The sequence below is a fragment of the Symsagittifera roscoffensis genome, chromosome 3 (genome assembly GCF_963678635.1).
Source record: "Symsagittifera roscoffensis chromosome 3, txSymRosc1.1, whole genome shotgun sequence".
Taxonomy (NCBI): domain Eukaryota; kingdom Metazoa; phylum Xenacoelomorpha; order Acoela; family Convolutidae; genus Symsagittifera; species Symsagittifera roscoffensis.
In genome coordinates, this window is record NC_087064.1 from 76,918,796 (window position 1) to 76,945,084 (window position 26,289).

Consider the following 26,289-nt stretch of genomic DNA (forward strand, 5'->3'; position numbering starts at 1 on the left):
ACGAAGAAAAAAAAGTAAAATAGAAAACCATAACTCAAACCGTACAAAATCAAAAACCAACAAAAATTATGAAGACCTATGTAAGTGAAAATCTCTTACACTTTAAGAAATTAAAACACATTTGAAGAAAAAGTTCCTCCCTCTTTCCAATGGTCAAAACGAACAGAAAAAAATTGAGTCTCTTAGCAGATGAATGCACTACTTACGCCTAATTGATTGATAGGCAAAAAGCGACAGCCGAAACATGTTAAACAAATTGCTATTTATCAATCAGTAGTAGCGCCAAGATGTTCTCAAGGAGCTACGCAGGGTACTAAAGCGATGAGATTAACTGTCCCCCTACAAAAAAAATCGATTAATGGAAACAAAAATTGAAACTTTTAGAGATAAACTTGAGGGCAAAATAAACTGATTTTAACGATAAAATGTTATCGAAACCTAATTATGATTAACAACTTGGGTAATCAAGAGATAAACGAACTGTTCTATATCGTTAATTTTATCAAGCAAAATATTCTGCGCGCTTGCTTGAAACACATATTTCATACAGAATCAATTTTCAAAGTTAATATGTGGTAGAGGGAAAGTTCTACGGTAGGTCATTTACGGGGTGGATTGTACGGCGACTGATCCAAGCGACCATTTACCATTTCTTGAGTAAAAACGGGAATAATTTTTCTTTTGGTATTTATGAAGACCAATCGAAAGCGCAGCGAAGCAAGCCGTAGCTACTTGCAAATACCGCGTTTGAAATTAGCGTTCTGACTTGCGACTTGTTTGGAGTCTGCTAAAAGATGCCTTTGCTTGCTTCAAACAAAATCGATTTGCTAAAAAGGCCAAATATTATTATGAATTCAATTAGCCAATAACTACGCGTTGATTGTGTGATAAATTTAAATCATCCAAATGATTGGCAGGTATCTGCTGATCCTTGTCACCGGATGGAAAGCATTTGAAACAGTTCTCAATATCATCGATATTATCATTTAGCTCGTTGCAGAGTCCGTGGATACGAAATGTTTTTTGATTTTTGAATCAGCTGTCTGTTCATAAGAAATCAAGTTCTTTTGACTCCAAGAGGATGTGATTCGGTTTTTTGGATCTACTTAACAATCTCCCCCCCCCCCCTTCTTGAAAGGGGTGGAGATTGTTAAGTGGATCCGGTTTTTTATTGTTCTCAGAAGCCAATGTTCTTTTTTTTACAAGTATATGTTTTTTAACGATTTTCAACACTTGCGTCTTCTCTTGGCAACTGTAAGGCTGTATACGATGAAGTATTGATAAACCCTTTTTCTAAGCATCAGTATTAATCATATAATAATTAAACTTGCGTGAGTGATTGAATTAAGTAGATAGGCTGTCTTCCAGTTTCGTTTCAGGGCAAACTGAAATATTTTCTTGCAATTTCAAACTTTTCTATTTTTAATTTTTTATCGCGTGTATAGTCTTCATTTGTACCTAGAATTCGTTAATTTTGATGCACATTATTCCGTTGAACTGGGCTTGCTTTTTTTGAAAACCCATCACTTGAAAAATACAATCACAGGTTACACCAATTTTGACTTCAGGCGACCAAGATTCTTCAAGGCATTTCGGGCAAACAAGTATTTCTCAACAGATTGTCTGCTCTTGCATCTGGTGCTAGGTAAATAAAACGACTAGAGTTTAAAACGACATGACATTTGGACGAAGAATGAGAGTTAAGAGTTGAATTGTAAATTGAACTGCTCGAATTTAAGCGAATTCTATTTCTCAGAAATACAATTGGAAACTTTGTGTGTAGCTTGTAGCTTCGTCTTTAAGTACCAAAAGCGCTTGTCGTCTTAACGACTGTCGTCTTGTTTTACGGACACCCTTGGAGCTATCTGCTACTTAACGTCTCATCTTTCTTTTGAATTGGCGATATGAAATGACGAAAATTATTTGCTGTTCTTTTTCTGCGGAATTTTTCTTTACTCTTATCAAAGTATGTACTTACCGTATCCGGTCTTTAATTTTCAATAACTTATTGAAAACAGGTCCTGTAAATTAATCGGTCGGTTTCCGGCTAAGAAGACGACAGCGACAGCTATTAAGACGACAACCGCTTTTGTTCTGACTTTAAAAAGACGCTACACACAAATACTCCAATTGTATTTCCAAGAAATACAACTCACTTAAATTAGAAAAGTTCATATAATTGTTTTTACTCTCATTTGTCGTCTTAATTACCTAGCACTGGATCAGTCCTACAATTCGCAAACAAATTTAAGACCTTCTGTTTCAATCCTTTAGGTAAACGGTGCTAGGTAAATGAGACTTTTACGAAGAGGTGAACTTATTTTTCGAATTAGGCTGTTTTCGAATTAGGCTGTTTATAATTTTTCGAATTAGGCTGTTGGAAAAACATTGGAGAATTGTGCGTAGCGTGGACTTAAAACCCCACCACAAATGGTTGTCGTCTTAAATGATGTCGTCTGATTTGCAGGACACCCGGTCTTTGATTTTCCATAATTTATGAAATAAATCCTCGCCAGGTAAAATTATCGGTAGTTTAAGTCGAAAAAAACTTCCACCCAAAGAATTCTTCCCTTATCTATTATTTGGTGCTAGGGATTAAGGCAGACCGGTTTTTTTAGCAGCCCAATCTTTTAGTAGACCCAGAAAAATTAGCAAGTCAGAACAGTTCGCGAAAGCTAACTTCAAACACGGCATGGGTATTAGCGACCGCTTGCTCCGTTGCGCTTCTACCTTCCGCTCAACACGATGGGGTCTTAATTCTCGGGAAGCTTGACCCAAGACTGAGCTGAGCGTCTTTTTCAGTCTGTAAACCAACGGGGACCGATCGTTTAGCAGACCAATCTTTTAGCATAAAAAGTGAAAAATGAGTCTTTTGGCAGACCAACGGAAGAAAGTGATAGATGATTGATTGACAGACTCAAACAGACGCTGTCTGGGGACAAGCTTTCCCAATTAAGTCAATTATCTCACATTTGTCAACAAAACTATCAACTTCAAAAACACAAATCTAAATTTGCGGCAAAACAAAGAGTTAAGCGTACAATAAATAACACTCGAGTTGAATTGAAGCGCAGCGGAGCAAGCGGCGCTAATCGCCAATGCTGCGTTTGAAGTTAGCTATCATACTTTATAATTGTTCCGAGTCTGCTAAAAAAACCGGTCTGCTAAAAAACCGGTCTGCTAAAATCCCTAGACCCTAAATCAACCATGCATCAGCTTATTGCGTTGGTTTGCTAAAAGACTCATTTTAAACTTTTTATGCTAAGAGATTAGCCTGCTAAACGATCGGTTTCCTTATTATTTGGGGTGCCGGACATCAAGCCGACGGGACTTCAGGCCGAATCGTAAAATTAGGGACTTCAAGCCGAAAATTTTCTCATTAAGTCATGAAATAAGATTAATTTGAACACTTTTCTGAAGATTTTCTCATTTTCATGATCTTTAGTCGTTATTTATCAGCGTTTTCATAAAATTTAAACCTCCAAATGATGTTTAGAAAAGTTGAAAAATAAAACACGGCTAAAGGCAAATTTCTTGTTTATAATTTATGCATTTCAAAAACCGGCTGATATTATTAACGGATGTCAATCCTAAGTGATTCATTGTCATAAATAACGCTTATTATGGACTAAACTAGCGTAAGATTTTGAAAAGCAACGTTGTACAGATGAAAAAATATTGATTTGAGGTGCTTGTAAAGTTTAATTTTCTGCCTGAAGTCCCTTCGGCTTGAAGTCCCGTCGGCTTGTTGTCCTAGACCCTATTATTTGAACTATTATTGTAACTGTAACTCTAACTATTACTACCACTTCAACTGTCTATTTGAAGTGAGTGCAATGAAGCAATTCCTTTCAAGATTCGAGTAATTCCTTTTAAGATTCAATTCATACAGAATTGGTTAAATCAGCCGGATTTGCCGATGCCTGAATTTGAGACAAAACCTTCAACAATTTTTTTAATTTTTAACATTCCTAAGCATAAATTGAATGCTCAAAATTTACCAAAGAGCGGATCAAGTTAAGATTCGACTTGACGTTCCGTCGGCCTGATATCCACCAACTGTTCATTTTGCCGATAATGTTTACCTTTGTTCAGATCAAAATTCAATGTATAATGCTGGTGTACTAGTATAACAGATGCAGGTATTGCTACTTCAATCATATCTTTTAAGTTAAATATGTCTCGGGCTTATTTTGTAAATAATTTTGAATGTTGGTTGAACTCTTATAACAACTTTTTCGAAGAACTTGGTACATATAAAATCTACTCAAGTGTGCTAGAAAATGCAAGGATTCAAGGTGGACTAGTAAGGACGATGGGGTATATGTTTGGCAATTTCAAATGCTACAACTGCCGATGGAGCTGGAGCTCTACGCAATGCAGCACTGAAATCATTTATGGCTACAACTTGCACGAACAGCAAGCTGAACTTGAGATTGCATACGAATTTGGACAGGCTTGCCGACGATGCAACAGCTATGTTTCACCTGTTTTCGACCAAGAAGCAACGGACAAAGCTATGTCAAAAGCAGTCGAGCGCATCCAGAAGGTCATGTATAACATGAAAGAGCCTGGAAACGAATCATCGGAGCGTCATTCGCGAGCTAGGGACCGAAGAGAAGCCCATGATTTTTACAGATGTGAAGCGTGCTGGCTTGGTATTTGCAATTTTGATCCATATAGGATACCGCGACACGACCCGGAGACTTGTGGAGCATGCTTTGAAGGTGTCTGTACTTTAAAGAAAACTGAAGGATGGAAAAGATGTGGAAGGAAGAAGAAGAGCGGAAAAGGGAAAAGGAGGATTCGATATGAGGGAACTCTAGCGTCTATTTCATGGGCGTTTTACTATCGGGGCCAGTTTGCCGGGAATATATCGGCTCCTAATGGAGAGACCTCGAAAGAGACGACTTCAAACAAACAAAAAAGAAAGAGAAAGAACAAAAAGAGAGCGAACAAGTCACAAGAACAAGGGAAGACACATGCGCAAGCCAACTGAAGTTAATCCTCTGAAAAATGAAACCGGAAGTTTCTTAAGTTTTTCAAAAGTGTGCCGTAGTTATTCGGAAATATGACGTTCATGTAGTCTTTTTCATATGATATTCATACTGAACTCTCATTCATTTGATTCCAAACATTCAAAATTAGAAGTACCCCTTTTTTTGAAGATCAGTTGAGTAACTTCTGAGAAACTAATACTTTTTGCAAAAAATGAAAAAAAAAAAATTCCGTCGTTTCAAAACATCGTCTCGTAGTGAAAACGTCTCAAAACGAAAATAAATCGAAACAAGGATAGCCGGTCACTCTGCATGTAGCACGGAATGTTCCGACCAAAATCTTATAGAACACAGTTTTTTTTTTCAAATTAGTTTAGTTTTTTTCTCTCTGGTGTGATAAAAAGATCTGACCAAAAGAACTAAAGGAGTTTTAGACAAGTGCTTTAAACTACAATTTATATGTATTGTCAATTAAACTTCTTCGGATGCATGTTAGGCTCGTGCTGTGACCCGATTTTGGTAAGATGTCAAAACAATCTAATATTAATAAAGTTAATTGCAAAACCAAGCAACTGGTCTCAATATTGGTGGTAAACTATTGTGTCAAACTAAAAACTTTGTGTCAAACTATTTTTTACCAAATATGAACAGGCAGTTTGATTAATAAAATAGCATAATGTCAAATTCAAGAGAGTTCAGCAGTACGCCCTCAGATTATCAAAGTTCAAAGTCATGACATTTATTGTAAACGTCACACTTACTCCCTCGAAATAACTTCCCCGCCACTTTTTTCAGTTTTTCTAAGATTCCAACAGAACTGCACATCATCACGTCGATATTCTCTTTTGTGAGGTTTCAAAATGCAGATATTCCGGTTACCATGATCTTCTGGCAACAACTGACGAGGACCCTTTTCTGCTGTTGGTACATCGATTCTCTGCTTTTTTGAACATGTAATATCCTCAATGAGTGGGGTTCGATTTTCACAAAGAGCTCGTATTGAATGTACAATTACGCCGAAAATATCGACAAAAAGGACAGGAATAAAATGTTTCCATTCGAAGATCTCATTATTTCGCACAATGACCTGATTCACATTGCCGGGATATTTAGCCGGTTGCTAATCACTTGAGGCAAACTTCGTTCTCAATTAAACTTTTCAGTGCTGGTCCAATTTTTTTCTGCGGGGAAATTGTCAATGATAAATTGTTGAAAATCATGCCTGAATAGAAATTGTCTTGATATCGTGAATTTGTGACATCGCAGCTTTGACTGTCACCATATCGGATAGTGCTTTAGACTACCATTTATATATACTGTCACTATAACTTCTTCGGATGCATGTTCGGCTCATGCTGGGTCCCGATGTTGTTAAGATGTCAAAACTTTCTAATATTAATAATTTTTACTGCAAAACCAATCAAATTATGTTGGGAGTATAATTTTGGGTCAAACTTTTTTTAATCAAATATCAACAAACAGTTTGACTGATAATATAGCAAAAACGATTTCAGATTATCAAAGTTCGAAGTCATGACATTTAATCTAAAATGTCACACTACACTTGGGCATATTCGACAGTCATAGTAAAACAAGCAAACCGTACAACAGTTCTTGAAGAAACATGACTAAAAAAAATTGCATCTCATTTTTAAAACCTAATTCTAACTTTGCTGTCTAAAATTTCCCAGTTTTTCTGTATGACAAAGCCATATGGTTTGATTTTCCTGCATGCTGAAACTTTTCTGTATATTAAATTTCCTAGGCGAAAAAAGGGAATGACTTAGTTTCTACCGAGGATTTTAGTTTCAAGATATCTCAGCGGCGGAAGAAAAAATCATCATTAAAATCATCGGGTTTCCCATGCATTTTTTTGGAACTCATAAATGCTTGTTTTGATAATAGGAAAACTGGGTCCTTAAATGGATAATATTGTTGTCTACACAATAATATTTCCTTAAATCTGTTTTCATTAGTCTGAATGCTCGAAAAAATGGTTAACTTGTTCTATAGCTGGCAGCCTACACTGTCAAAAACCTACGATACTGTTTTTGTGTTCCTTTTGAAAACTCGCATGATGAAATTTGATCTTCCATGTCTTGAGCCTAAACTGTTAGTCATTTAAACATTGAGGAAAAGATTCTGTCTGTGGACACGCTTCAACAAAGTCTAGCATTTCCTTTTATACAGAAAACCAGTGAAGATCGTGGAGATGGACGCTGGGACTGTATAGCCCATAAACAAGGTTGATTTTTAAGCGTGCTGCACAAATTTGAATATCGAATTGGGTTAGATAACGCTTCAATATCCAATTGAAGCATGATCTACCCCAATTAGAGCAAACTGGATCTCAGCAGGTAATGCCAATGCGCGTAATGTAATCAGGTAATGTAATGCCAGCGTATAAGGCTAATTCGACAGGTGATTTTTTGCAGACTAGGTTAAATTTTTGATTTTTTTTTCAAGTTCAATTTAAATTTATTAGCTTAAAATATAAGTGAAGCAAATTACGCTCTCCAATTGTGGTTTCTAGAGAAAAAAACGGAAATTTTCTATTTTAATTTTTTAAGTCACTTCAATTTTTTTAAACTGTTTTCAGTTTAACCGAAACATTCTGTCCTACTTGCGCAGCAACCGGCTATTCTTGTAAATTATTATCGTCGGCAAATGAACAATTAGGCATGCTGGCAAGCATCTGACAAAATTTTTAATGTTCATAGTAAAAGCAGAATCAGGACAGACATCAGTAGGACACGACAGCTAATTGCTCGCCAAAGGGAGCTGATACTTGAGCTTTCACTTTTTTGCCTAAAAATTCCGAAAAACTCGAAAAATTTTCAAATGTAATATCACCTAATATAGTACTTCGTTTTTCTTCGTAAGATATAGTGATTTTTAACGCACGTTTTTCTGAGATTTGGAACAAGGCTCATTTTTATCTCGATTTTTCATGACCGGTTTTTGAATCACATTCCATTTTGCACACAAATCTAAATACTTGCGATAGCAAAGGTCTATTATTTCTTTACATTCAACTTTCATATGATTTACTAAAATAATTTAAAGAGTGCGATAAGAATCAATTAAGCTTTTGCAAAATCATCGGGAAAATTTTTCTCCGAAAGGTACAATCTAAGTGTATAAGCACTGATAATATCACAGATAGTTTCATTTTTATAATAACTTTACGTGATAACTTGTGGTGGCTTATTTACCAAAAGTGAGAATATTTTGGCTGAAAAACGAGCGGCTTACACGATTGCACCTAACTGAGACCGAAATTATAATTGCGAATAACTTAAAGAAAAAAAAACATTTTAAATGTCTTCGCTTGATGGTTTTTATTTGAAGTTAATATGTGAAACGAGTTGGGGGTTTCAGTACAATCTCGATATCATTGCATTCTGATGCTGAGATTCCGTATTAAAGTAGAGACATTATTTCAGTTAAAACGTTATCAGTAAACTACCGCAAAAGCCAATGAACTTGATTTTTTTGGTGTTTTACGATATTTAGGAGAATGTTGAATGATCTTCCTAAATTTTATGCAAATTCGAAGGCATGGAATATATGACTTCCATATCTAGTGTGACAAAATGCACACTTCAACTTATTATGACCATTTTTTGAATGTACTTCCGTTCTATTTATACACAAAAAAAAATGTTTGTAATAATAAGTTCATTTTGCTCTACCTAACGCATAAAAATGTGCTAATCTTAGCGAGCAATTTAGTAGCATGTAGTTAATCCATCTTGCTAGAACGCCTGGTATAGAAATGAGCCTCGAATTAGTAAAAAAAAATGTCTACGTCTCGGATTCGATCTGCGACTAAGAGATTATCAGTCTCAGGCACCAATCACTCAGACACGGACGCTTCATAAATCGCAAACACTAGCCACAAACAAAGCAGAGATCAGATGCTATGCAATTTCTAATGCTACAATGAAATTTCCAAATAAGTGAACATTTTTAATAAACACTTTTATCTGCGAGTTAGCTACAAAACTTAGTTTTTCACAGCTTTATAAGACCTTCTAGCTTGCTTTAATCGCTCAAAATTAGACTAAAAATCAAAAATGACGTTTGTATCGAGTCTTCTTTTCAAATTTCGTTCTAATCGCGATTGAAAAGGCTCATATATGATATAACACTCGACCCATACCGATAATTATTTGTGTTAACTAATTTAGCTCGGATAAAAGTAAAACACACCCAAACACAAAGGAACAAAAAAAATATTAGAAACGCGTATAGACCTAAATAAAAAAGACTTGCCTTGGTGTAGCATGTTTAGAGTGAGTATTTCATTTTGCCTTGTGATCACTTTCTCAGTCTTCTCTCCAAACACTCTGAACAGCACCATATCTTTGTGGCTGATGGGGGAGGGGTCACTCTTCAGATGGAACCCAAACACCTTGTTGGTGATGCCATCGTCGAAGTTCTTCACCAACACTTCGTCAGCTGACGATTCATCACACCATTCTGGCTAACAGGCTCAACTGTTTCCTTGTTCATTTTTAAAAAAGTTATTACACAAAGGCGAACCGACACTTCGCAAACACATGCAAAAAATGGCAAAAGAGCTTTATAATTGCAAGAAAATACAAAAAAAAATTAAGTAAGCTTTGAGAAAAAGAATTTGTCGCCTACAGGATTTGAAACCCGGGTCTCCAAACTGCGCCATACCACATTCCTGTCTTCGTAACATCAGCAACCAGTAAACTTATCCGCATGAGTTTTATGCGCTTCACTCGTGGCTGATGTTTCGAAGACAGGAAAATGGCATGTATGGCGCAGTTCGGAGATCAGAGTTTTAAATCCCGTAGGCGACAAAATCTTTTCGTTTGGAAACAGATACTAAAATTGAGCGCTTTTGCTGAGCCATAATTTATGCCAGTTGGAGATTGGAAAAAAATGAACTCGAATCAACTAAATTGTAAACTTGGGAGCTTTGTCTGCCAAAATCAGTGAGAAAAAAAACGATAATTACACACAAAAACATCAAAGTACTCTATTCAATTAATTCCATAAAATAAAAATGTTTTAATCAAAATAAATTATTTGTTGTGAATGCTGGAACTATTTTTATAGAATCAGTGCCTTGATCTGTCTGAGGATATGTAAGGCATCTTTGGAGGCACAGTCCAGAGTCAATTCGACGTCCGGCAGAGATATAGGGGGCATAGAGGACCCAGAGGCGCAGAACGAGGTCATGTCAGAATAAAAATAGATATATAATACGAAGGGCTACCAAAGCATACAAAATCTAAACTAATCTGAAACAAATAGCAGCACACATTGTAAGAGGTCTATAAACTTATATATTTGATAAACTAATCTCAGATGCAAACAAACAGTTGAGTTGAGTAAATACCTTTTTAAAGTTCACCTTTGACACAGAGTCAAAGCTGAGCTTTGCGCCACTTGCGATACAAATATGAAAACAGAGGCAAAGCTGCGCTTCGCAAACAAAAGCGAAGAAAATGCAAAAAAGAGCTCTAAACAGGCAAAACAAAATGATACGGAAAAGATAAAAAATACACTTTGAAAAAAAATTGTTGAGATTAGAAATATCAAGTTCGCATATCTGCTCCAGATGAAACCCATCTGACGTTGCAAATTTTACTAACACTAGCCACCAATAAAGCAGTTACAGTTTCTACCAAATTGCCAATGTTATGCAGCAAAAATATTGATATGTTCCGGATTTGAACATCAGACCTCTTGATTAAGAATCTCACATCCTCGCATCTGCCTCACGGCTGCTTAGGAGTACACTAGAGGCCCAGCTAATGCTGGAGGCCCACCACTTGCGATACAACACGATCATAGAACAGGCAAAGTCGAAAAAATGAAAAATCTTGAAAAAACTAGTTGAATCAAAACTTTCGTATGTCTCGATGAAGTACACCAAGGGCCCAGCTAAAGTTGGACGTACGTGTTTGACACTTTATGATGATTTTACTATAGTGATGCGGGACGAAATGCGTAATTTCAAAGCTTGGACTTTGCCCAAAACCTTCGTTGTTTCTCCACAAAAGTAAATGAGAAAGAAAAATTATAAAATTTTATAATATTACCAAAAACATTAACTATCTAACAAAAAAGTAAGGAGTAGCCGCTTTAGCAGGAAAACCTCGCGCAACCGCTTTCTTCGATTGAAATTTTCATCTCAGATTTGATAGAGCAGTTTTTAAGAAAATTCTAAAAACGGGGTCAAAGTTCAAAAACTTAACTTTCCGAAATCCGTACATTTTTTGTTGAAAGCAGACCGTGGCCTGTCAAGCAGAGAAGACTCCCATAACCTGGTTATTCGACTGAAATATTAACCTGAGATTTGGCACCGTATTTTTCTAGTAGACATTAAAAAAAACTTCCAAAAAACGGTCAAAGTTTCAAAACTTTCACTTATTTGAAGTCCATAACTTTGATGTAAAAAACCTGGGAGTAACAACTTAGTGTGTCAATCAAACCTATGACATCATACTTGGTAAAATAGTTATCGCGAAAATTCCAAAAACGTCAATAAATCAAGAAGTTGACATTTCCGAGAATCACAGCTTTTTGTTTAAAAGAAAATTGGGCGTAACCACTTGAGCAAAACAGATTCAACAGATTTTTTCTGAAAAAAATTATCAAGTTTACTATATAAGTTTACTCACTACGTTCATTACTTTCAAACAACCTCAGAATCAGCAAGTTTATTTTAGAAAAAAAAGAATAAATTTACAAAAAACGGTCAAAAGTTCAAAAACTAGACAATTTCTAAGAGCATATTTTTTTTCAAAACGCAGGGCATAGCCGCTTGCGCAAGAAAGATTCGCATAAAAAAATTTTTTGGTCAAACCCTGAATCTCCAATTTGGGCGGGTAGTTTTTGAGATGGGTTTGAAGCCATAACTTTTTTCAACCGAATTTAGGGAAAAACAGCTTGGGAGGTGGAGATCCCCATAGCTTGTTCTTTTGATTGAAACCTGCATCTCAGATATGTGGATTTAATTTTTGAGAAAATGAAAAAATTTGAAGCAAAGAGGCCAAAAATCTAGCTACTGAAAGTAAGGCCGCAGAAAAGGCCGCAGAAAAGGAGGTAAAATGAGAAGAGATGAGCAAAAAATGTAGGCCCATAGAAGAGCAGCCGGTTTTTACATTTTTTTGAAAACCGGTAATGTAGTTCATGAGAAAAATAGAAATTTCGGCGAAAAAAGCAAAAAAAAATTTCCAAACCGCTGCAAAAAACAAACAACAAGTCCCAAACAAAACACATGTTTTTTTTTCCAAAACGGAACCTAACACTAGCCGAAAACAAAGCAGCAACAAAAGCCATTAAATTGTTGTTGGTTAAATAAGCTTAATTATGACTAAATTGAAATATACCAAAAGTGCCACCAAATGAGCGCCTCTATTTGCAACTTAATTAGAAAAACAAAATTCTTCATAATAATACACTACGCTTCGCATGACTATGATTAAAATCGAAAGCCCCAAATAGCCGGAAAAAAATTGGCTGCATTATAAGGAACTTCATAAAGAGGTTTGGAATGCTAGAAACAAACCGAATTTTCAAAAAAAAAGTTTTTTCTGCGGAACTAAGTCGACAGACATAAGCATACCGACAAAAATCTACATTAACCGAAAATTTTCTATTTGCAAAAAAAAACAGGTTTCGACTGGAATTGAACTCCCAGGATCTGCCGTCTCAAGCATGGGCGTTACAGCAACTTGGAAGAAAGCTGAATCTTAAAAAAGTTCGGGTTAGGGACTAAGCCGGCAAAAACAAACAGACGGACGATAGCCCGAAAAAGCACAAAAAACCAAGTTTGCAAAAGAAACAGGTTACGGCCGCATTCGAAACGCAATCTTTTGCGATCTCAAGCAGCTGTGTTACCTCTCCGACAGATGCGCTGGATGGTTGATTGAATTTGAATTTTTAATAAGCAAGCGGTAACAAAGCCGAAAATTCCTGAGCAGAAACCTTTCATGCCGTAAAAATTCAAAAAAAAATTCTAAACTAATCAAAAAAAATGTTGTCCTTTTTCCCCAGTGCACACAAACGCACATAAAACATTTGTCTGTCCCCAAATGTTGCATTAAGAGGCCACTCGGTCGATATAAATTAAGCTGAAACTTATTAAACCGATAAAAAAAATGAAATATTTACAATTTGAGTTGCTAAAATTACAACCAATATTTAAAACAAATTTCGAGTCGTCTGGATTTCTAAATGCTAAAACACTTAAAACCACTAAACTGAGAGTTGTTTACAGCAAAAAAAACGATTCTTATTTGGATGTATAGTTAATTACTCTTGCGATAAGCAAGGGTATTGCAATCGGGTACCAGACTTTGTTTCCGTAAATAACTTACAGGACTCCTGGTGGTACCTTGGTTCATAATGAATTCAAATTTTTGAGTGTCTCCCGCTCACTTAGCCTGGAGGTAACGAATACGCCTGTGAAGGCAAAGGTCCTGGGTTCCAGTCTGACAAGGATCTGTTTTTTTTTCAAGCGGTAGTTATTTCGGTTCAAAAAAACAACAGGCAGACAAATAACAGGCCGAATTTTTTTTGAACCGAAATAACTACCGTTTAAAAAACAACAGATCCTCGTCAGAGACTTGAACCCAGGACCTTTGCCGTCACAGGCGTATTCGTTACCTCCAGGCTAAGTGTGCGGGAGACACTCAGAAATTTGAATTCATTATGAACCAAGGTACCACCAGGAGTCCTGTAAGTTATTTACGGAAACAAAGTCTGGTACCCGATTGCAATACCCTTGCTTATCGCAAGGGTAATTAACTATACATCCAAATAAGCAATGACGAGTGATTTCTCCAAAAATAAATAGAGAAATTGTCAAGAGACAAGTCCCTCTTGAAACTACTAAGAAAGACAAATCAGTGCACAACCAAAATCCGTGATGTGACAACTTAACCAACAACCCTTGAGCAGACAAACATTTTAATTGTTTATTTACAGAAAAAAAACAAGGTCCGGCCTAGACTCCAACCCAAAGCCTTGGTGCAAAAGCGACGGCGGCACCTCTAGGCCAAATGGGAAAAAGTAATTTAGGGAGGGAAAAGTCTAGTTCCCGATTACAAGACACTGGCTCTCGCAAGTTGAATTTCGATCCGTTGAATCCAACTTCATACAGAGGCAAAAAACTTCGCAAACCTAAGCGGATAGCACAGACAAAAACCTGGCAAGCGGTTGATATGAAAGCATATATTTACAAAGAAGTTAAAAATATATTCGACGTTGATACAGTACAAAACAGGTATTCGAGCGGATTAATTATTCCCAGAAAAATTTTCGAACAAGGAAATCTCCAAACACATTTCTTTGACATCTTTATTTTCCGATGAGCAATTTGATATTTTTCAGACGCTTATAACCTATGCCAAGAATCCCCGTGAAAATCAGATAAATTTTAATACCCAAGGCGCCGTCAAGTTATTAGGGTTGGCCATCTTTAGGAGGCCGTTGACTTTTGAAATTAGGCTATTGACGCGTTTCGATCAGCTAAGTATATGAATTTTTCAATAGAAAGCATTTATGCTGTCAAAGAAATGGAGCATCTTAGATCTTAGTCACATGAAGCATCTAAGTAAAAATTGACAATACCCGGAACAAAATCGGTTTCCAAAAGAAAAATGCTCAATTGAAAAAAAAAAGACTTCATGGTCCAGATTGGTTCTGAATAATGCAAATTCCTTAATTTTACATAAGTTAGAACATATTGGCGCCGAGAAAGCCTTAAAAACTTGAGAGTCATTCGCCGAAAAATCGTAACCAATGGGTGATGAAAGGATAGTAGTCCCGAAGAGGAGGCCTCCGCCTCTAATTCAGCTTATGTACATTTTCACTTCGCTTTTGGAAATAAAACACTCTTTCAAATTCAATTTCCAAGAAAACTATTCATTATTTATCATTAATTATAGTCACATACCCACATTCCACTTTTTAAAACATACATTTTATTTAATTTAAGTAAATATCTTAAGTTGCTGCACCTTTTATTTGACAATTGCAGAAGTTTCTGCTTCTTATCTAACAAAAGAAGGTTCACAATGAGGCCTTGTCCTCATTAGTCTTGACCAACAACTGGTCTAGAGAATCAGTAGTCTGGGCCACTACTCTCGATGAACAGTATCTGGACAAATCTTGCACTTTGCCACTCTCCAATTCTCTTTCTATCTCACATTTGATCCATCTCATTGTTTCCTTCATGCCTTCTGCTAGCCTTACTTTCGGTTCCCAATTTAGTTTCTCCTTAATCAAAGTGTTGTCGCTGTTCCTTCCGCGCACTCCTACGGGTCCCTCGATATGCTTAATTGGAAGATTGGATTTCCCACATAAATCCAGGGCCAGTTTCGCGAACCCATTCATCGTTATCATTTCTGAGGATCCCAGGTTCACAGGAACGTCTAGGTCAGGACAATCCATGATCTTCCTGATTCCAGTGACGCAGTCATCTATGTATATGAAGCTGCGGGTCTGTTCACCATCGCCCCACATTTCAAATTCTGTCTCGGAGCAAATCTAAAAACCAGCGTTAGCACCAGGAAACATTTCGCGAAATCAAACTTTAATTCAATCAAAGAAATATGTAGAAATCATTATAAAATAACAATTTGTTTTTCAAGCCAACAACTCATTACCAAGCATTGTACGAAATCGTTTGAATAAAATTGATTTGACTCGGGAAATTACCAAAAAGGAATTAGGCTGCCATGTAGAATCTCCATGAACAAGTTTTTTCGCTTACTTGTTAACTTACATCATATATACAGTATCCAAAAAAAAACAGAACGCAAAAAACTATTGCAAATAATCGAGAAAAAATTTGAAAACAAAGACACAGTTTTGAAGGCGTAATTTAGGAATTATAGCATACAGAGGCGAAGCTTCGCTTGGCAAACACTTGCGAGAAAATGCAGCTCTCCCAAAAAAAACGAAAGAAAAAAATCGCGACCTATTTAAGAATCTGAACTACGTTTATCGACTCTTAAATAAAAAGTGTCGTAGTCAAAAATGTAGATGTCTCACTAAAAAGTGTTAATAGTTCGTGAGTTTAGTGTTTGTGCACTTAAGAAGTGTTCGTAGTCACAAATGAAGATGTCTCTCATATTATGAAAGAACGAGTCCAAAGACGCATTGGTATTTGTTAATGCTTCAAAAAGAATTTCTCTGTTTAATTGTACAAATCTATTATATACACAGAGAAAAAGGAGCCTCGCAACACTTGCAATACCACACAAATATAGCACTGTCAGCTATCTGACAGAACTTGGAATAAAAGCACTAACTAGAAAAATTGAAAACACTTCGAAGAAACAACCTACAGAAATGTTGTCTAGAATGATACTAAATTTGGGGAAAACACATCCAGAGAACAAAACTCCGGCATATCATATACACTCAGAAACAGTTTTTGAGCAAAAACTATGCCGACAGACAGAAGTTGGTTAAAACCACGTTGAGCCGAAAACAAAATTTTGATGATAGATAAAAATTTGAATGTTCTGTTCCTTGAGGGGAAAGCGTAAAGTTCAAAAATTTCAGAAAACAAGATCTAATTTTATTTTCAAACGACGCGACATTGGTTCATTAGTACCAAGCGAAACAATTGAAGCCAAATGAAGCTTTTCAGTGAAAATAAAAACATAAATTAAATAGCAGAAAAAAAATTAGTTTTAATAAACTTACAAGGATGAAATGAAAAACACTTTCAATTACAAAGAAAATTGCTTACAACACAAGATACATCCATAACAAAGCAACTAAGATAACAAAACAATGACAAATAATAGGCGAACAAGTTTATGAAATGGAATTTTTTCCCGTTTGAAAAAAATTGTTCCTGCCTAGATCCGAACCGAGGACCTTTGCCGTCGCAGGCTTTCTGGTTCCCTTTAGACGAAAATGCCAGAAAAGCTGGAAAACTTGAACTCAAAATAAATAAATCAATCAATCAAATGATTCAACTGATTTGGTTAAATATGTTTTTAATTAGAAAAAAGTCTTCAGTTTACTTTTTTTCTCTTGTAGTTAATATAATGGACTACAACTGGTCTAGAGAACATATTTAACTTGCTGTCAATAAGAAGCAAGTTAAATCATTGCTTCTTATTGTTTATGAAATTAGAACATATAGACAAATAGACAAAAATTGAGCTGGTAGAGCTGATAGACAAAAATTTGTTCGCTTCTCTGGTCTGATTAATTTGGACTACACTACAAGCAAAGGTTATGTACATTTTCACTCGAGATTTGGTCTATTCTATTGTCTTCTTTCTAAGCTTTCCAGTTTTTTTTCAACTCAAAATAAAAAAAAACATTTAATATCACTTATTAGCGATCCACTCACCGCCTTGCGACAGAATGCGGGTGGGGCCTTCTCCCTCCCGCCCTTCCAAGAACCTTTAGGTCCATACACATTGTGGAATCTGGCACAGCGGAACTGCAGTCCAAAGTCCCGCATATATGCCAGTCCCATCTCCTCGCTGTAGAGTTTCTCCAGTCCGTAGGTGTCTTGTGGTTTGGCGGGCCACGCGTCGCTTTCCTTCAGACCCGGATTGGTCGTCTCCATCTAGAAAAGATAAACTGTTTCTCCTAATGTTTGTTGTTTATGTCATTGACATCACAGGCTGATACTAATGGCTTATTAATTGAAAAGTGGACGAGAAAATTGTAATATATTCCATTATAAAAATATAATTTTGATAATCACAGGGAAAATTTCAAAAGTCAATTAGCGTTTGTTTAGTCTATGCACTTCGGCATTAACCAAGAAACCGCTAATATATTCATTGAGACTGACTCAGACTTACCGGTTGGACAGTTTGAGCTTGACAATCATTTGGGAATAATAATATTTTAAGGGTTGTTAGCATAACTGTAAAGAATTGCTTTAGTAACAAAAAAGAATGTTTCAGAGCAATTGAGTTCCACCCGTCATTGAACTCGATACAAATGGTTGAGAGAAGTAGAAGTAGCCTAATGACCTAAACCTGTTTGTGTTCATTATAGACACAGGCAGATGAGGCGTAGAAGTATCTGTTGACAGTGTGCAGATGTCTCCTCGCACTCTCCAGCATGTTTGTTGAGATGAGGGTGTTGTTGAACATGAGGACACTCTGGTTGCTCTTGATGAAGCCCATCCCGCCCATGTCAGCCGCCAACATGTACACCTCACTACAGCCCTCGGTCAACTAACAAACAAAAACAAGCAATATAATAGGGGGGGGGGGGGAGGTTCTCATGCTTGAAGGACCGAAAGCTTGAAAAGTTTCAACCTATCAAAATCGCTAAGCGTTCCTATTGGCTAAATGCCTTTCTCACAAAATCAGAGTCAATATTAACAGAAAATGTTTTAAATAATCAAAAATATTACAAATTGCATATGGACTTTCAGATAACAGTGAATCATTAATCCGAAAAGTAAAGACCATTAAAAGGAACCAAACATCAGTTAACGAGTTATTACGTAATAAAGTGTCAGTTTAATAAAAAAAAAGCGGCTGTCGAATGATAGTAATCCAGGATGCCAACAAAACAATTTAGCAAACCAGGCAGTAACCTTCTGAATTCAGGCTACCAAAAATTAATAGGGTGGGTGTTTAGAGTCTGATACTAAGGCAAAGCTGCACTTCGCAAACACAAACGATAAAACGGCAAAAATTAGCTCTACACAAGCAATAAATAAAAAGTAAAACTGCGAAAAAAAATTTGTCTTGTGCCGGAATCAAACACCTGCCCTGGAGATTATGAGCCTCACCTCCTAGTATCTGCACCACGGTCGTTTGCAAATTTACTAAAAATAGCCAACAAAAGGTAGCTACAAATGCTATTAAATTGCCAATTCTAGGCAGCAAAAATGCCACCAAACAAAACTAAATATGTTGCTACGTTACGGAACCGACCTGAATATTAGGCGCTTTACCTCCTCGCATTTGCTCCACAATTGCTGGAAAATTAACTAACACTAGCCAGAAACAAAGCAGCTACCAGTGTTTTGAACACATTATACAAAAAATTAAACGAAAAAGCCCTTATAAGATATACGAAAGGTTATACGAAAGATCAGATTTATACGATAAATTAGCGACTCTTTTTTTAGTGAGACAAAATTTTTTCATTGATTACTGCAAGATGATCAATATTAGGGGCGGCTCAACTCCCAGCATAAAAAATTTTCTGAGAGCAATCAGAGGTTTCGGGCAAAAAATATAATCGAGCATCAAAAACAATCTAAAACGCTTTGAGCGGTTGCTATAATTGTCATATTCCGATCACATTTTTGTGCGAGATGTAATAGGAAAACTATATAAACGAGTGGAAAGTTAGCGAATTAGACATAATCGACAATATTTCTCTCCAAAAAATGAGCAAAAGAATTTGTTTTTTAATTTTGTTCCGACCAGATTTTGCGTATGAAACAAAACAAAACTAAAACACACCAAGTTCCTTCTCACTTTCAGTGGTCGAAGCAGGAAGAGCTCAAATAGAAATTAAAGATGACCATTACAGCGTTAATGAAAAATCGGTAAGGAGAAGCAACGAAAGAAAAACGTATAAAACAAGCTACTCACGAGAATAATTAGTCTGAAATAACATAATTTCGAAATAACTTGGACCTAAAAAATATCCCGTTCTAATAACAGGTGGACCAATGACGCAAAATCATTTAAAAATACCTTGAAGGGGAAATAGAAAACACTTCAACGCAACATTTCACTGAAAATTTTGTGGCTGGTTTAACGTCAAATAATTCCTTCCGGCTTATTATCGAATCTTTTTTTTTCATTTTCTACCAGTTGTGTATTAAAAAAAACAATGAGCAGTATGGTTTGATTTATCGTGACAAAATAGTGACCTTGATGCAGTTGGCCATGTCTCGGAGGTCCAAGAGGAAAAATTGGTGGCAGAAGTCAGTCCAGTGCATGAAATCATTCTCCTTCCAGTCCCCCACAACTACGTAGTAGCCACCATCGTCTTTCAGGCTACACAAACAGACAAAAAATTTATTCAAATCGAAGCCTGAAAATTTCAGAAACGAAACATGCATTATTTCTACTGTTTTTTTCTTACTTGAGCCGAAAATGAAAAGAGAACAGATGCAAGCATGCTATTGTGCAATTAGCAAGGAGTGCTCCATTAAAATAAGAGGGACCGATCATTTTTCAAGTAGACAAATGTTGTATGGTTATAAAAGCAACGAAAAAATTATACATTTCAAAACCGGCGACATTTCAAATACTCAGCAGAAAATAAGTGAAAAGGGAAATATTCATAACTTTTCTCGACACCGAGACAAAGTTTTATTATTTTTTCTTGAAATCCGAATCACAACTAAAAGGGCTTTAATATGAGGTATCACTTGGCACCATGGAACAAGGAAATTTAGATCCCGACTGTACACGCTCTAAACGGCGATTCAAGGAACGTTGAATAAAGTTTAGAAAGAGAAAATTCAACAAAAAAGAGACAACCATTATAAGATTTGACTTACACTTTTCAAAATGCGCTATTAGTGTTACAGTTAGCAAAACTGAGATACACATGCATTTATTAGCGTTTTTTGGCTTCTATAACTTTACAGAACTACTATTATACCGAAAAAACTTGATATCTAATTGAAAATTTTTTGCATCTGTAACAAAGTTTGGGCTAAATTTTAAAATACAATTTACAGAGCCTTGTGTTTCTATACTCGTAGAATGCTAATGAACAAATCGTACTACAATTACCGAATTTCTGAAGTTACCTTTTGGCCAGATGAGACCCGATGAATCCGGCTCCCCCTGCCACAGCCACCTTTTTCTTCAACTTGCCCTCTCTCTTATTTTCTCCATTGCACTTTTCCATCGTCCAAACTCGATTGCTTCTTCTTCGTGAAGTAGAATTGACCTTAAGTATAATTCTAATTCTATGAAAACCATTTAGAGGGTAGTACGTGAAGTAGAATCGACCTTGGGTATAATTCTAATTCTATGCAAACCATTTAGAGGGTAGTACAACGAATCGAGGAATAACCGTATTTGGACAACCTGAAGAAATAGCAACAATTACCGTGCTTCGCTGATTCAGTTGACATATCAAAAAAGTGAGACTTACACAAAACAATTAACCACAATAAATTCAGTTGCCTTATCAAAAAAGTGAGATTTACAAAAAAGTTACCAAGATTGTGTAATTTGCTAGATATAAATAATTTATTTCTTCAATTACAAATATTTCAATTTAAAAAATAATTACCGAAAAATCCTGAATTGTGGAAATTGCTAGTCAACTGGCTCATTATCCAGTTAAAAGTTATCCCGTTATCAGTTAAAATTTATGGTAAAAGAAAAATATAAAACGAAAACTTGACGGATCTGGAGGGCCGCTTAAACCACGGAACAGCTGGCAAACTATTGTACGCAGCCAACATGCTAGGTTTTGAACAATTTTACATATCGATAAGTTCTCACCAGTTGATATCAATTCCAGCTCCACTTAGGTTTTCGTTAACACAATAATTCGGAAAGCAAACTTAAATCAGCTCTTCTTTTTATTTTTCTGTTTTGAAAACAATTAAATCATTCAAAAAATTTTCCGAGCTAATACCACCAAAATTTGAATCTAGTAGCAACTAACTTGTAACATATTAACAATTTATTCTTTTCTTTGTTATCTCTGATTTTAAAATGAATTTCAATTGTTATTTTATAACTTTCTTTGATCTCTTCGTTTTTCATTAGGAAACCAATTTGTGTATTTTGCGATTTTTACGCAGATTCCGTAACAAGAACGCTCTGTGTTTTTCCTTTTCTTTGATCGTTCCGACAAAATTTTAACAAGTTTAAAGACTTGTCTCAGGATTACAGAAATCTACGCTCACCAAATTGTGCGCCTATCCAGAGCACAGTTTGACCTCAGTATGTTTTCTTTAGAAAAACTAGTAAAAGTATTTTTTTTGTAACAGATCAATTAGTTCTAGCTGCGTATAGTCGCGACATTCAATAAAAAATCAAAAGGTCATGCTGGCGACAAGACAACGCGATACTGATGCAATGATACTAAATCAAATGTTGGTTAGTTTTGAGACTAAACCCCTCTTCTTTTTGATCCGACCATTGAAAATAGGACGGAACTATGTTTTTGAACGTTTCAGATTTTTATTTTTTTTGTTTTACACGCGAAATCAGGCACCACGAAAAAAAACCTAGCCAATAGACCTATGAAAAAGAGTCAGAAACGCGAGTAAATAGAAAAAATGACTAGTTTTTTGAAAAGACTTCAAAGTTCGAATTTCAAAGAAAAACATATGGCCTTAAACTTCTTTGAATTTCTAGAAAAAATTATGATTAACAATTTTTTGATAAATTAACCCATTTCGGGAAAACTTGATCAATCGGTAAATCTTTTATTCCGCTGGGAAATCTGCAAATTAAATTCCACTATTGAAACTAGACGTCGATCACGTTTTTTGAGACCTTTAGACTTTCGATGTTTGATATTGGTGTTTGCCTTCCTTGTAAAATGAATGAATTGAATTTAATGAACTGAAAAAATCAACTCCAACCGCGAAAAATCTAATTTGAGCGTCAACAAACTTTAAAACTTTTTCCTGCTAAATAACAAACAACAAAAAATCACCAAGACTTATACAAAAGTATTCACTACAATCATGACTCTTATTAATCGGAATGGTTGAGTGATATTTGATAATAAAGACATTTCAGTCTTTCAAAAAGGTATTCCAGAGTCGAGAAAAAATAAAAGTGTCAAAGAATCTTTTTAACCAAAAATTATCATCCAAATTACAGTCAATAGAGCTTTCATATGAATCCACGTTTGACCTCCTACTATCTTTCTTTAAGGAAGTCAAAATTGGCAGGAAAAATTCAAAAAACTGCCCCGTATACATATTTCCTTTCCAGTCTTTGTCAGAAACTTTTCAGTGAGTGTAAATACTCTACTAAACTTCATCCACTCAGCTCTGAATTAAAGATATCGCTCTAAATAAATTGAAAAACCAAATTTTCAAATTACCTCTCGAAACTGCCACAAACGATGCAGATCTTTTCATTGCTGCTTAAAAAGGCTTTCACGTGAAATATTTTTTTCTGAGTACCTGATTTAGCTGAAAAACAACCGAATCCAAAGTCCTTAACACCAGCCATCAAGATATCAACTAAGAAATAATCAAAAGATCATCAGAAATAAGTTACCAATTCGACCAGATTTTACTTCGTGGATGTATGTTCATTTCGTACAAAATGCTCCCAAATACTGAAGATACTCTGGCTGCTCATCATTCTACGCAGTCCATTAAGCTCACGCTATACGAAGTAATTCATTTTGAAGCTGAAAAACAAAACATATCAGCAAACTTATTAATTGCTACATAATCGAGCAATGAAAGTAGTCGGACCTGAAAAAAATCAAACAAATGTAGCAGAGAGATACAGCCATGTTCTATAAGTATTTGAAGAGCTCGATTTGCGATTTTGTACGTTTCCAAAACAAGTTGACAGTAGAAAACATCAAAAAATTACCTGAAATATCAATAATTTCTTTTTTTTTGTAACTTGATTATCATATCCCACGATTATCATATCCCAAAATTTTAAACTTTCAACTCCTATGATCAATATTTCCAGCTTTAATCATAAATTACGCAATCAGTTGATTAAAATTTGTACCACGAACCATTGCAAACCTTGTAATTGTATCAACAAACGATTGGAAGTAATTAACTCAGAACATACTGAGTTATTTAGTGCCCTTGAGGTGTCAATCATCTCAAATGAAAAATATCATCTTTGAATTGGAAACACTATTATTGAAAGAATCAAAGCTTACACAAAGGCGAAGCTTCACTCCTCTCACACACTAACCACTCAGCCACTGAAGCTTCAACGTCAGAAAAAAAATAGCCACAAAAAAAGGAGAGAACAGATGCTATGCAATTTCCAATGCTACAGTGAAACTTCCAAATAAGTGAACATTTATTTATTTGCAAGTTAGGTTAGAAAAAAAGAGCATTCGCTATATTACACTAAGCTGATCTAAATGTAATGACTGGCATATCTATGGCTATGACACTGGCACATTTGATTTTTTTTATTTACAATTTCAGCTCGAAAAAACTGACCATATTACCTAAAAATCTGTTATTGGTTATGAAAAAATCAAAGAACAATTTTAAACTCAAAACACATATTTTCGAACACAGAAACTTTCGGAAAATGACACTAAAGAACTTCAAAATGTTGTCAGGAATGATGCTCTATTTTTGCGGAAAACATCCAAAAACACAATCGACGGTGTTTAATGAAAATTCAACAAGTTCGGCGACAACTGAGCCGTCAAAACTTGGGAAAATTCCCGTAGAAACGAAAACTATAATAATGTCATAGAAAAATTTGCTCTATAATTTCTGTTCTCAGATTTTTAGCTTTTTGTGTGATCCGGAAGGTAGCATAAAAATTGATTTTTCCTTGAAACGACCCAAAATTACGTAGCCGATAGAATCGCCACTTAGCCAACATCAATTGCGCCCAATATAATTTTCATGCAAAAAAACTATGAAGGAAAAAATACGAAGTCAAGCTTAGTAAAATTATAAATTGTGGGAGTAAATGAAAACACTAAGAAAAGTAAAACGAAAATGGCGGACAGCAAAAACCTGCAACTAAGCCTACAAAAACTAAGCAGAGAAAACTTAGGCCGACAATTATTTTGAAACGGAAAGTTTCCTGTTTGAAAAAAGAACTATTCTCATATGAGGCAGCTCAGCAGACAAAACAACTCAGCCGACATGTGGTAACTCAGCCGATATGTGGCAACTCAGCCGATATGTGGCAATCAGCCGACATGAGGCAACTCAGCAGACAAATAATAGACCGAGAATTATTTTGAAACAAAAAATTTCTGTTTGAAAAAAAATAGGGCCCAGTCCGATTCGAACCTAGGACCTTTGTCGTCCCAGGCGTATCCGTTACTTTCAGATCAAGTGTACCGAAAACGCTAAGAAAATTGAGTTCATTATGAACCAAGATCCCAAGTGATTTTGTTGCGCAAGTTGTTACCCCAATAAAAAAGTTCATATTCGGATTTGATAAGGCTTGCTAATCGCAAGCAAAAAAAATCAATTTAATTTAGCAAAATTAGGAATACATTCATAATACAATTAGTTGAAACTTTTTCTTTCATGATGTTTATCGTGTATAATAGTCACTCAACAACGGAAGAACTAAATATATGATTATCAAAAAAATCCAAAAATTGAGACAGACTTTCGCTTTAGAAATAAGCGTTTCAGAGTTCAGTGTTAATTAGTGAATTTAAAACTTGTAATCAGACTTTCAAACAAAACAGAGACCAAGGCGACAACTGAACCGAAACCGACGATGTCGAAAAAAAGTTACTAACAATTTTTAGTGCGTTTATATCGGCCAAACATGATGTCACATGAAATTTAAAAAAAAATCATTTACCGGGAGAAAACATCTTGTACCCTCTTGCAATTACTTTCTCTCGCTTGTTTTGAAAATATAAAAATCAGAAAACGATCAATCAATACCTGTTGATAGTTTCTTCTCTATAAACTTCTAGAATTAGCATAAAATCAACAAAACTAGATATCCTCTGAAGAAACAACTTAATTTAATCATTGCTTCAAAAAAGCGTTGAACAAAAGTGTCCCGGACGTCCGGTGCGGTGCATGTTGTTACCTTGAAGTCGCATAAGCCGAATAACTTGAAATGAAAAACTGCAACATTAGATCATAGATTTGTAAAATCGATATCATCCAACATTTATTGACCGCCATTGTTTGTTTCTCCGACAAAGTTATTCAGCTGAAATCTTCATCGCTCAGAGGTAACTCAAAAACTGAAGTGGATCGAGAGGGCTCTTTAAATCATACTTCGAACTTCGAAAACATTTTGAAGTCCTAACAAATACGACTGCGTTTAAACTGAGTTGTTGGGGATATTTTTGCACAAGCTTGACACTTGAGATGAGTTCTTAGTCTGATTTCGTTTTTTGCAACATTTTCTCAGAATTTCAGACTAATATAAATTGCTTTCAATTATAGCAAGAACTGTTGGTTGTGGGGACATGTAAATCTTCTACATTTTACGATTATTTTGATTACGCTTATGATTAGCAAGCATTGTGAGATGAATTTGTTTCGAAGTAAACAACTTGTCCCACAGAATCTAAAAAAATTTCCAAATATATATATTTTTCAAACCAGCAGACTCATTTTGAACATGACTTTATTTCACAAATCCGTTCT

General features: G+C 35.5%; 2 protein-coding genes across 3 annotated transcripts in view; both read right to left on the reverse strand.

Annotated features, from left to right (window-relative positions):
* LOC134842856 (ethanolamine kinase 2-like) overlaps positions 1-26,289 on the reverse strand; it is a 262,324-nt gene that overhangs the window by 4,857 nt on the left and 231,178 nt on the right. The window contains exons 2-3 of the mRNA XM_063859359.1: positions 10,101-10,278; positions 9,276-9,486 (exon numbers count right to left, since the gene is read on the reverse strand). Coding sequence (XP_063715429.1) covers positions 9,276-9,486; positions 10,101-10,214 — 325 coding nt within the window. The 5' untranslated portion in view covers positions 10,215-10,278. The remainder of the gene's footprint in view (positions 1-9,275; positions 9,487-10,100; positions 10,279-26,289) is intronic.
* Positions 14,941-25,609, reverse strand: LOC134842855 (uncharacterized). 2 transcript variants are annotated; one of them, XM_063859357.1, is made up of 7 exons: positions 25,570-25,609; positions 23,213-23,348; positions 20,764-20,906; positions 19,873-19,999; positions 18,008-18,208; positions 17,365-17,586; positions 14,941-15,536 (listed from the first exon to the last, which is right to left on the reverse strand). In XM_063859357.1, the coding sequence occupies exons 3-7, from the start codon at positions 20,862-20,864 to the stop codon at positions 15,060-15,062; spliced, it is 1,128 nt and encodes a 375-aa protein (XP_063715427.1). In that variant the 5' UTR covers positions 20,865-20,906; positions 23,213-23,348; positions 25,570-25,609; the 3' UTR covers positions 14,941-15,059. The 2 variants fall into 2 exon arrangements, with proteins under 2 accessions (XP_063715427.1, XP_063715426.1); XM_063859356.1 differs by lacking the exon at positions 25,570-25,609 and adding an exon at positions 23,416-23,485.